Source organism: Leptodactylus fuscus, chromosome 7, assembly GCF_031893055.1.
Source record: "Leptodactylus fuscus isolate aLepFus1 chromosome 7, aLepFus1.hap2, whole genome shotgun sequence".
NCBI classification, from domain to species: domain Eukaryota; kingdom Metazoa; phylum Chordata; class Amphibia; order Anura; family Leptodactylidae; genus Leptodactylus; species Leptodactylus fuscus.
Window position 1 is genome coordinate 139,470,048 of NC_134271.1, and position 13,502 is coordinate 139,483,549.

Here is a 13,502-nt window from a genome sequence, read left to right on the forward strand (position 1 = left end):
GCAGCTCAAATACAAAGTAACTTCAACGCAAAAGTCTCACGTATTCTCTGAATTACAGCAAAAACAAGATACAAAGTTACATTTCATATCCCATACCTTATACACAGTACAAAAACCTTTCCCGCGCCTGTATATACCCACTTCTACAATCACCGCAGACGAAGTCACGGGTACCAGCTAGTAACTACTATAATACTGCTCCTATGTACAAGAATATAACTACTATAATACTACTCCTATGTACAAGAATATAACTACTATAATACTACTCCTATGTACAAGAATATAACTACTATAATACTGCTCCTATGTACAAGAATATAACTACTATAATACTACTCCTATGTACAAGAATATAACTACTATAATACTGCTCCTATGTACAAGAATATAACTACTATAATACTGCTCCTATGTACAAGAATATAACTACTATAATACTGCTCCTATGTACAAGAATATAACTACTATAATACTACCTCCTATGTACAAGAATATAACTACTATAATACTGCTCCTATGTACAAGAATATAACTACTATAATACTGCTCCTATGTACAAGAATATAACTACTATAATACTGCTCCTATGTACAAGAATATAACTGCTATAATACTACTCCTATGTACAAGAATATAACTACTATAATACTACTCCTGTGTACAAGAATATAACTATTATAATACTGCCTCCTATGTACAAGAATATAACTACTATAATACTGCTCCTATGTACAAGAATATAACTACTATAATACTGCTCCTATGTACAAGAATATAACTACTATAATACTACTCCTATGTACAAGAATATAACTACTATAATACTGCTCCTATGTACAAGAATATAACTACTATAATACTGCTCCTATGTACAAGAATATAACTACTATAATACTACCTCCTATGTACAAGAATATAACTACTATAATACTGCTCCTATGTACAAGAATATAACTACTATAATACTGCTCCTATGTACAAGTATATAACTATTATAATACTGCCTCCTATGTACAAGAATATAACTACTATAATACTGCTCATATGTACAAGAATATAACTACTATAATACTACTCCTATGTACAAGAATATAACTACTATAATACTACTCCTATGTACAAGAATATAACTACTATAATACTGCTCCTATGTACAAGTATACAACTATTATAATACTGCCTCCTATGTACAAGAATATAACTACTATAATACTGCTCCTATGTACAAGAATATAACTACTATAATACTACTCCTATGTACAAGAATATAACTACTATAATACTGCTCCTATGTACAAGAATATAACTACTATAATACTGCTCCTATGTACAAGAATATAACTACTATAATACTGCTCCTATGTACAAGAATATAACTACTATAATACTACCCCCTATGTACAAGAATATAACTACTATAATACTGCCCCTATGTACAAGAATATAACTACTATAATACTGCCCCTATGTACAAGAATATAACTACTATAATACTGCTCCTATCTATGTGAACAGACAGCACAGGTTGAAATCTCCCCAGAATTGCTGTATAGGATTCTTCTCGTGATATTCTGCGGTATTTTCGGTACTGTAGGTAACTTTTTGCTCTGTGTCCGCTGTCCCTCTTGCTTTGCAGACCTGTTTGACTACAAGTTCATCAATAGTCGGATTATTAACAGCACGTTCCTGCACAGTAAGGAGGGCTGTCAGCTGGACTTCAGTGATGACATCAATAATGCTTACATGATCTACTTTGTCAGTTTCCTGGGTACTCTGGCGGTGCTTCCGGGTAATATCGTCTCCGCCCTTCTCATGGATAAAATAGGACGTCTTCGTATGCTGGGTGAGGAATCCAATTCTCTGGTAGTAGAGATACGTTTGGATGAATTTGGAGGTTTATTGTATGTATCTTATTTTTTGGTAATTATTATTAGTATTATCATCATCATTATTAACTGAATGGTGATCTACTTTGGGAATCTCTTTTTGTGCCAACTGACCCCTGGGGTACCTTCTGTATCCTATACAGCACCTCTACTGAGGAAATACTGACAATACAGGGGTGCCATATTTTCTATTGACCTCAGGAAGACTAAGCAGTTAAGAACTGGTTGTGTGGGTAGAGAACATAAACACATAGTGCCCCCTACTGGTAGTATGGTTTATAGTTACACCCAGATCCTTCTATAGGCCTGTATATTACACAGGAATCACTGATTTGGTTATAACCTCGCATCATGCAGAAAAGGCTTCTGGGAAGTCGGGCATGTTGTTCAGGGTTGCTTGCTATAGAGGGCAGCATAACAGAGGCACTGTCTCCCTGTTTACATCTTGGAAGTCAGATTTGCATATTCTTCACAGGAATCATTAGGAATTTATCCCGCCACAAAGAGGGGATTTAAAGGGAGTTTGTCACCAGAACCAGCATATCACCCCAGTCCTGTAGATGGATAGGTTAGTGTCACCAGACCCAGCATATCACCCCAGCCCTGCAGATAGATAGGTTAGTGTCACCAGAACAAGCATATCACCCCAGCCCTGCAGATACATAGGTTACTGTCACCAGAACCAGCATATCACCCCAGCCCTGCAGATAGATAGGTTAGTGTCACCAGACCCAGCATATCACCCCAGCCCTGCAGATAGATAGGTTAGTGTCACCAGGCCCAGCATATCACCCCAGCCCTGCAGATAGGTTAGTGTCACCAGACCCAGAATATCACCCCAGCCCTGCAGATAGATAGGTTAGTGTCACCAGAACCAGCATATCACCCCAGCCCTGCAGATAGATAGGTTAGTGTCACCAGACCCAGCATATCACCCCAGTCCTGTAGATGGATAGGTTAGTGTCACCAGGACCAGCATATCACCCAGCTCTGCAGATAGATAGGTTACTGTCACCAGAACTAGCATATCACCCCAGCCCTGCAGATAGATAGGTTACTGTCACCAGAACCAGCGTATCACCCCAGCCCTGCAGATAGATAGGTTAGTGTCACCAGACCCAGCATATCACCCCAGTCCTGCAGATAGATAGGTTAGTGTCACCAGGACCAGCATATCACCCCAGCCCTGCAGATAGATAGGTTAGTGTCACCAGAACCAGCATATCCCCCCAGCCCTGCAGATAGATAGGTTACTGTCACCAGACCCAGTATATCACCGCAGCCCCGCAGATAGATAGGTTACTGTCACCAGAACCAGCATATCACCCCAGCCCTGCAGATAGATAGGTTAGTGTCACCAGAACCAGCATATCACCCAGCCCTGCAGATAGATAGGTTAGTGTCACCAGAACCAGCATATCACCCAGCCCTGCAGATAGATAGGTTAGTGTCACCAGAACCAGCATATCACCCCAGCCCTGCAGATATATAGGTTACTGTCACCAGAACCAGCATATCTCTCCAGCCCTGCAGATAGATAGGTTAGTGTCACCAGAACCAGCATATCACCCAGCCCTGCAGATAGATAGGTTAGTGTCACCAGAACCAGCATATCACCCCAGCCCTGCAGATATATAGGTTAGTATCACCAGAACCAGCATATCACCCAGTCCTGCAGATAGATAGGTTAGTGTCACCAGAACCAGCATATCACCCCAGCCCCGCAGATAGATAGGTTACTGTCACCAGAACCAGCATATCACCCCAGTCCTGTAGATGGATAGGTTAGTGTCACCAGAACCAGCATATCACCCCAGTTCTGTAGATGGATAGGTTAGTGTCACCAGAACCAGCATATCACCCCAGCCCTGCAGACAGATAGGTTAGTGTCACCAGGAACAGCATATTCCCCCAGCCCTGCAGATAGATAGGTTACTGTCACCAGACCCAGTATATCACCGCAGCCCCGCAGATAGATAGGTTACTGTCACCAGAACCAACATATCACTCCAGCCCTGCAGATAGATAGGTTAGTGTCACCAGAACCAGCATATCAACCCAGTCCTGCAGATAGATAGGTTAGTATCACCAGAACCAGCATATCACCCAGTCCTGCAGATAGATAGGTTAGTGTCACCAGAACCAGCATATCACCCCAGCCCTGCAGATAGATAGGTTAGTGTCACCAGAACCAGCATATCACCCCAGCCCTGCAGATAGATAGGTTAGTGTCACCAGACCCAGCATATCACCCCAGCCCTGCAGATAGATAGGTTAGTGTCACCAGACCCAGCATATCACCCAGCTCTGCAGATAGGTTACTGTCACCAGAACTAGCATATCACCCCAGCCCTGCAGATAGATAGGTTAGTGTCACCAGACCCAGCATATCACCCCAGTCCTGCTGATAGATAGGTTAGTGTCACCAGGACCAGCATATCACCCAAGCCCTGCAGATAGATAGGTTAGTGTCACCAGAACCAGCATATCCCCCCAGCCCTGCAGATAGATAGGTTACTGTCACCAGACCCAGTATATCACCGCAGCCCCGCAGATAGATAGGTTGCTGTCACCAGAACCAGCATATCACTCCAGCCCTGCAGATAGATAGGTTAGTGTCACCAGAACCAGCATATCACCCAGCCCTGCAGATAGATAGGTTAGTGTCACCAGAACCAGCATATCACCCCAGCCCTGCAGATATATAGGTTAGTATCACCAGAACCAGCATATCACCCAGTCCTGCAGATAGATAGGTTAGTGTCACCAGAACCAGCATATCACCCCAGTCCTGTAGATGGATAGGTTAGTGTCACCAGAACCAGCATATCACCCCAGTCCTGTAGATGGATAGGTTAGTGTCACCAGAACCAGCATATCACCCCAGCCCTGCAGACAGATAGGTTAGTGTCACTAGGACCAGCATATTCCCCCAGCCCTGCAGATAGATAGGTTACTGTCACCAGACCCAGTATATCACCGCAGCCCCGCAGATAGATAGGTTAGTGTCACCAGAACCAGCATATCAACCCAGTCCTGCAGATAGATAGGTTAGTATCACCAGAACCAGCATATCACCCCAGCCCTGCAGATAGATAGGTTAGTGTCACCAGAACCAGCATATCACCCCAGCCCTGCAGATATATAGGTTAGTATCACCAGAACCAGCATATCACCCCAGCCCTGCAGATAGATAGGTTAGTGTCACCAGAACCAGCATATCACCCCAGCCCTGCAGATATATAGGTTAGTATCACCAGACCCCAGTATATTACCCAGCTCTGCAGATAGATAGGTTAGTGTCACCAGACCCAGTATATCACCGCAGCCCCGCAGATAGATAGGTTACTGTCACCAGAACCAGCATATCACTCCAGCCCTGCAGATAGATAGGTTAGTGTCACAAGAACCAGCATATCACCCCAATCCTGCAGATAGATAGGTTAGTGTCACCAGAACCAGCATATCACCCCAGCCCTGCAGATAGATAGGTTAGTGTCACCAGACCCAGCATATCACCCCAGCCCTGCAGATAGATAGGTTAGTGTCACCAGACCCAGCATATCACCCAGCTCTGCAGATAGGTTACTGTCACCAGAACTAGCATATCACCCCAGCCCTGCAGATAGATAGGTTAGTGTCACCAGACCCAGCATATCACCCCAGTCCTGCAGATAGATAGGTTAGTGTCACCAGGACCAGCATATCACCCCAGCCCTGCAGATAGATAGGTTAGTGTCACCAGAACCAGCATATCCCCCCAGCCCTGCAGATAGATAGGTTACTGTCACCAGACCCAGTATATCACCGCAGCCCCGCAGATAGATAGGTTACTGTCACCAGAACCAGCATATCACTCCAGCCCTGCAGATAGATAGGTTAGTGTCACCAGAACCAGCATATCACCCAGCCCTGCAGATAGATAGGTTAGTGTCACCAGAACCAGCATATCACCCCAGCCCTGCAGATATATAGGTTAGTATCACCAGAACCAGCATATCACCCAGTCCTGCAGATAGATAGGTTAGTGTCACCAGAACCAGCATATCACCCCAGTCCTGTAGATGGATAGGTTAGTGTCACCAGAACCAGCATATCACCCCAGTCCTGCAGATAGATAGGTTACTGTCACCAGAACCAGCATATCACCCCAGTCCTGTAGATGGATAGGTTAGTGTCACCAGAACCAGCATATCACCCCAGCCCTGCAGACAGATAGGTTAGTGTCACCAGGACCAGCATATTCCCCCAGCCCTGCAGATAGATAGGTTACTGTCACCAGACCCAGTATATCACCGCAGCCCCGCAGATAGATAGGTTACTGTCACCAGAACCAACATATCACTCCAGCCCTGCAGATAGATAGGTTAGTGTCACCAGAACCAGCATATCAACCCAGTCCTGCAGATAGATAGGTTAGTATCACCAGAACCAGCATATCACCCAGTCCTGCAGATAGATAGGTTAGTGTCACCAGAACCAGCATATCACCCCAGCCCTGCAGATAGATAGGTTAGTGTCACCAGAACCAGCATATCACCCCAGCCCTGCAGATATATAGGTTAGTATCACCAGAACCAGCATATCACCCCAGCCCTGCAGATAGATAGGTTAGTGTCACCAGAACCAGCATATCACCCCAGACCTGCAGATATATAGGTTAGTATCACCAGACCCCAGTATATTACCCAGCTCTGCAGATAGATAGGTTAGTGTCACCAGACCCAGTATATCACCGCAGCCCCGCAGATAGATAGGTTACTGTCACCAGAACCAGCATATCACTCCAGCCCTGCAGATAGATAGGTTAGTGTCACCAGAACCAGCATATCACCCCAGCCCTGCAGATAGATAGGCTACTGTCACCAGAACCAGCATATCACCCCAATCCTGCAGATAGATAGGTTAGTGTCACCAGAACCAGCATATCACCCCAGCCCTGCAGATAGATAGGTTAGTGTTACCAGAACCAGCATATCACCCCAGCCCTGCAGATAGATAGGCTACTGTCACCAGAACCAGCATATCACCCCAGTCCTACAGATAGATAGGTTAGTGTAACCAGAACAAGCATATCACCTCAGCCCTGCAGATAGATAGGTTAGTGTCACCAGAACAAGCATATCACCCCAGCCCTGCAGATACATAGGTTACTGTCACCAGAACCAGCATATCACCCCAGCCCTGCAGATATATAGGTTAGTGTCACCAGACCCAGCATATCACCTCAGCCCTGCAGATAGATAGGTTACTGTCACCAGAACCAGTATATCACCCCAGCCCTGCAGATAGATAGATTAGTGTCACCAGAACCAGCATATCACCCCAGCCCTGCAGATAGATAGGTTAGTGTCACCAGAACCAGCATATCACCCCTGCCCTGCAGATAGATAGGTTAGTGTCACCAGAACCAACATATCACCCCAGCCCTGCAGATAGATAGGTTAGTGTCACCAGACCCAGCATATCACCCCAGTCCTGTAGATGGATAGGTTAGTGTCACCAGAACCAGCATATCACCCCAGCCCTGCAGATAGATAGGTTAGTGTCACCAGACCCAGCATATCACCCAGCTCTGCAGATAGATAGGTTACTGTCACCAGAACTAGCATATCACCCCAGCCCTGCAGATAGATAGGTTAGTGTCACCAGAACCAGCATATCACCCAGCTCTGCAGATAGATAGGTTAGTGTCACCAGACCCAGCATATCACCCCAGCCCTGCAGATAGATAGGTTAGTGTCACCAGACCCAGCATATCACCCAGCTCTGCAGATAGATAGGTTACTGTCACCAGAACTAGCATATCACCCCAGCCCTGCAGCAGTGGCGTAACTAGGAATGGCGGGGCCCCGTGGCGAACTTTTGACATGGGGCCCCCCCCCATCCCAACTGACGCCGAAGACCTCGACCGACCCCCTCTTCCTCACTCTATTATGTCCCTTACTTGCCCCTGCACACACAGTATTAACCCCAATAGTGTCCCCTGCACACACAGTATTAACCCCAATAGTGTCCCCTGCACACACAGTATTAACCCCAATAGTGTCCCCTGCACACACAGTATTAACCCCAATAGTGTCCCCTGCACACACAGTATTAACCCCAATAGTGTCCCCTGCACACACAGTATTAACCCCAATAGTGTCCCTTGCACACAGTATTAACCCCAATAGTGTCCCTTGCACACAGTATTAACCCCAATAGTGTCCCTTGCACACAGTATTAACCCCAATAGTGTCCCCTGCACACACAGTATTAACCCCAATAGTGTCCCCTGCACACACAGTATTAACCCCAATAGTGTCCCTTGCACACAGTATTAACCCCAATAGTGTCCCCTGTACACAGTATTACGTTCCTCTGTGGACACCCATAAACAATTATTATACTCTGGGGTCTTTTCAGACCCCAGAGTATAATAATCGGAGACCCGGGAAATAAAAACATAAAAAAAAACAAAAAAACACTGTTGCTTCTTACCTGTTCCCCGGCTCCTGTGCTGTGCTGTCCTCCTCTCGCGTCCTTCGTTAATGACGTCGGACGTCACATGACCCGGGAAGCATGCCGGGTTCATGTGACGTCAGAGACGTCAGACAGCAGTAGGACGGAGGCCTGGCAGGATCGCGGAGAGGTAAGTAACAGTTTTTTATGTTCCCTTACCTCTCCGGTCCGCCGATCATTATACTCGGGGGTCTGCAAAGACCCCCGAGTATAATGATAGCCCTTGTGGGGCCCGCGGTGTCACTTGCCGATCCCGGCCCAGCCAGGATCGGCAAGTGAATAGGGCCTGTAACTGCCTATTGAAAAAAAACCGCAGCGGTAGCGGCTGTCACCGGGCCCCCTAATGGCCCGGGCCCTGTGGCAGCTGCTACTGCTGCTACCACGGTAGTTACGCCACTGCCCTGCAGATAGATAGGTTAGTGTCACCAGACCCAGCATATCACCCCAGCCCTGCAGATAGATAGGTTAGTGTCACCAGACCCAGCATATCACCCCAGTCCTGCAGATAGATAGGTTAGTGTCACCAGTACCAGCATATCACCCCAGTCCTGCAGATACATAGGTTAGTGTCACCAGTACCAGCATATCACCCCAGCCCTGCAGATAGATAGGTTACTGTCACCAGAACCAGTATATCACCCCAGCCCTGCAGACAGATAGGTTAGTGTCACCAGAACCAGCATATCACCCCAGCCGTGCAGATAGATAGGTTAGTGTCACCAGACCCAGCATATCACCCCAGTCCTGCAGATAGATAGGTTAGTGTCACCAGTACCAGCATATCACCCCAGTCCTGCAGATACATAGGTTAGTGTCACCAGTACCAGCATATCACCCCAGCCCTGCAGATAGATAGGTTACTGTCACCAGAACCAGTATATCACCCCAGCCCTGCAGACAGATAGGTTAGTGTCACCAGAACCAGCATATCACCCCAGCCGTGCAGATAGATAGGTTAGTGTCACCAGACCCAGAATATCACCCCAGCCCTGCAGATAGATAGGTTAGTGTCACCAGAACCAGCATATCACCCCAGTCCTGCAGATAGATAGGTTAGTGTCACCAGACCCAGCATATCACCCCAGTCCTGTAGATAGATAGGTTAGTGTCACCAGACCCAGCATATCACCCCAGTCCTGTAGATAGATAGGTTAGTGTCACCAGAACCAGCATATCACCCCATCCCTACAGATAGATAGGTTAGTGTCACCAGAACCAGCATATCACCCCAGCCCTGCAGATAGATAGGTTAGTGTCACCAGAACCAGCATATCACCCCAGCCCTGCAGATACATAGGTTAGTGTCACCAGAACCAGCATATCACCCCAGCCCTGCAGATAGATAGGTTACTGTCACCAGAACCAGCATATCACCCCAGCCCTGCAGATAGATAGGTTAGTATCACCAGAACCAGCATATCACCCCAGCCCTGCAGATAGATAGGTTAGTGGCACCAGAACCAGCATATCACCCCAGCCCTGCAGATAGATAGGTTAGTGGCACCAGAACCAGGATATCACCCCAGCCCTGCAGATAGATAGGTTAGTGTCACCAGAACCAGGATATCACCCCAGCCTGCAGATAGATAGGTTAGTGGCACCAGAACCAGGATATCACCCCAGCCTGCAGATAGATAGTTTAGGGGCACCTGAATAGGAAAACTCCATTTGATTCAGGTGCCCTTAACCTATCTATCTGTTGATATACTGGGTTCTGGTGACAGACTCCCTTTAACCCAAAGTAAAATTGTTATCCTCTGTTTTTGTTAGTTTCTTACTAAAAGCAGTCATGCAGAATTATAGAAACACAACTGCTTTCTTTCAGACACAGCGCCACTCTTCTTCACAGGTTGTCCCTGGTACTGCAGTTCAATTGGAGTGAATGAGGCTGAGTTGTAATACCATTCACAACCTTTGGTGCTATTTCTGGGAAGATCGGCCATGTTTTTCCAAACGTGAAAAAAAAACATTTTACATTACATTTTGGAAAAATCTAATAATTGTGTGATAGAAGGACTGTGTCACTGACTGTTCTGTCATTGTTCCCAGCTGGTTCCAGTGTCATGTCGTGTATTAGCTGCTTCTTCTTGTTCTTCGGGAACAGTGAGTCGGCCATGATTGCGCTGCTCTGTCTCTTTGGTGGAGTCAGTATCGCATCTTGGAATGCTCTGGATGTCCTGACGGTGGAGCTCTACCCCTCAGACAAAAGGTATATGGCTCTTTGTATTAGGTTTACTGCAGGACGTCTCAATCATCTTCTATGGTCTCAACCACCAAGTCGGACCTCACCAATGAATAAATACTACCATGATGCTGCCATGTTATGTAATAACGCCAAACAAGTCCACTGAACTCCACCCATATTAGTCCCTGAAACACTGACCAAATACTTCCCCAATACCCACATAATATCCTTTAGCAGCAGGAAATACAGTGCAGCACTAAACATCTCTCCAGAAGTGCTATAAATTACCGAATCTTCCCTAGAGCCATAACCCTAACCCTAAAGTGCTATAAAAATACCACAGTGCAGCACAAAATACCGTCCCCGAGATGCTATAAAAATACCAGAGTGCAGCACAAAATATCTCCTTAAAGGTGCTACACAAATTTCACATTGCTGCATCATATTCCTCTTCAGAGGTACTATGAAAATGCCAGATTATTGCATAAAATACCTGTTCCGAGATGACAAACCAACAGCACCTCTTCAGGTGCCAAACTAAAACCCTCAGTGCAGCACTAAGTAGCGCCCCAGAAGTGCTACATGAATACCACAGTGCAGCACTAAGTACCGCCCCAGAGGTGCTACATGAATACCACAGTGCAGAACTAAGTACCGCCCCAGAGGTGCTACATGAATACCACAGTGCAGCACTAAGTACCACCCCAGAGGTGCTACATGAATACCACAGTGCAGCACTAAGTACCGCCCCAGAGGTGCTACATGAATACCACACTGCAGCACTAAGTACCGCCCCAGAGGTGCTACATGAATACCACAGTGCAGCACTAAGTACCGCCCCAGAGGTGCTACATGAATACCACAGTGCAGAACTAAGTACCGCCCCAGAGGTGCTACATGAATACCACAGTGCAGAACTAAGTACCGCCCCAGAGGTGCTACATGAATACCACAGTGCAGCACTAAGTACTGCCCCAGAGGTGCTACATGAATACCACAGTGCAGCACTAAGTACCGCCCCAGAGGTGCTACATGAATACCACAGTGCAGCACTAAGTACCGCCCCAGAGGTGCTACATGAATACCACAGTGCAGCACTAAGTACCACCCCAGAGGTGCTACATGAATACCACAGTGCAGCACTAAGTACCACCCCAGAGGTGTTACATGAATACCACAGTGCAGCACTAAGTACCTCCCCAGAGGTGCTACATGAATACCACACTGCAGCACTAAGTACCGCCCCAGAGGTGCTACATGAATACCACAGTGCAGCACTAAGTACCGCCCCAGAGGTGCTACATGAATACCACAGTGCAGCACTAAGTACCGCCCCAGAGGTGCTACATGAATCCCACAGTGCAGCAATAAGTACCGCCCCAGAGGTGCTACATGAATACCACAGTGCAGCACTAAGTACCGCCCCAGAGGTGCTACATGAATACCACAGTGCAGCACTAAGTACCGCCCCAGAGGTGCTACATGAATACCACAGTGCAGCACTAAGTACCACCCCAGAGGTGCTACATGAATACCACAGTGCAGCACTAAGTACCGCCCCAGAGGTGCTACATGAATACCACAGTGCAGCACTAAGTACCACCCCAGTACCACCCAAAACTTATGCACAGTATTTGATATAGGCATAATATGTATTCCAAATACCATCCCAAGTACGCCAAAAGTGCTCATGTATTTTATTTCCGATTCCCTTGCAGAACGACTGCCTTCGGATTCCTGAACGCCCTCTGCAAGTTGGCCGCCGTCTTGGGCATCAGCATCTTCACCTCCTTCGTGGGTGTAGCCAAAGCAGTGCCCATCCTCCTGGCTTCTGCTGCGTTGGCTCTGGGTAGCTTTTTAGCCCTTAAACTGCCAGAAACACGAGGCCAGGTGCTTCAGTGAGATTCGCCATGGTAGAAAGAGAGTAGATTAGTAGACACTGTGAAATGTCTTTTTATTTTGTTGCTATGTTTGGGGCCCCTTCCCCATTTCCTCTTTCCAGAAATGTGTGGTTATAAAAAAAAATATGCATACGTGTCATTGAAAGTGTAAGAACTGAACATGTTTGCACTATTCTGAGTTTTGGCGCTTCCTCCATGATCGGCGTGGGAATTAGAAGCACTAGACTTTGTGTAGAGCAGAGATATTATGTTCTAGATAGCTCTAGTAAAAGATGATTCTTACGTTGTGTTCCTGATACCTCTAGTCATTGAGGAGACTGGCCAGCTGTTCCAGAACTACAGTAGTTGCCATGTTCAGAGACGTAGTTCAGCAATATCTGAAAGGTACAGGTTTGGAGAACCCTGATCTAGAACAAGTTGTAGTTCAGTGTTCTAGATTACTCTTGTTTCTCTAAGCATCTTACATTTTGTTTGTCCTGGTTATTGTAACCTATAGAAAGTATCTTGTAGTTACTGTCTAGATTAAACTGGGTAAGTAAAGGAACCTGAAGGATACCACAGTTGTTCTAAGTTTCATGGATCTTGAAGGATCCTACATTCGTTCTAGTTTGTGATGGGTCCTGAAGAATTATAGAGTTGTTCTGGTTTGTGGTGGATCTTGAAGAATCCTACAGTTGTTCTGGGTTGTAATGGATCCCAAAGAATCCTACAATACACTTGTTCTGGCTTGTGGTGGATCCTGAAGAACTATACAGTTGTTTTGGTTTTCAATGGATCCTAAAGGCTACTACAGTCATTCTGGATAGATCTTGAAGAATCCTATTGTTATTCTAGATTTTAAGGGATTCTGAATGATTCTATGGTTTGTATTATTTTAGAAGATCGTACATTTGTTCTAGATTTAATATATTCTGAAGGATTCTAGAGTTGTTCTGACTTGTACTGCATCTGAAGGATCCTACAATTGTTCTAGGTAGTGAGATCATCCTACAGTTGTTCTAGGCTGTAATAGATTCTTAAGGA

General features: G+C 46.1%; 1 protein-coding gene across 1 annotated transcript in view; it reads left to right on the forward strand.

Annotated features, from left to right (window-relative positions):
- Positions 1-12,945, forward strand: part of SV2A (synaptic vesicle glycoprotein 2A) — a 114,036-nt gene extending 101,091 nt beyond the window's left edge. The window contains exons 11-13 of the mRNA XM_075283172.1: positions 1,640-1,846; positions 10,443-10,602; positions 12,297-12,945. Coding sequence (XP_075139273.1) covers positions 1,640-1,846; positions 10,443-10,602; positions 12,297-12,480 — 551 coding nt within the window. The 3' untranslated portion in view covers positions 12,481-12,945. The remainder of the gene's footprint in view (positions 1-1,639; positions 1,847-10,442; positions 10,603-12,296) is intronic.
- Positions 12,946-13,502: the final 557 nt, after the last annotated feature.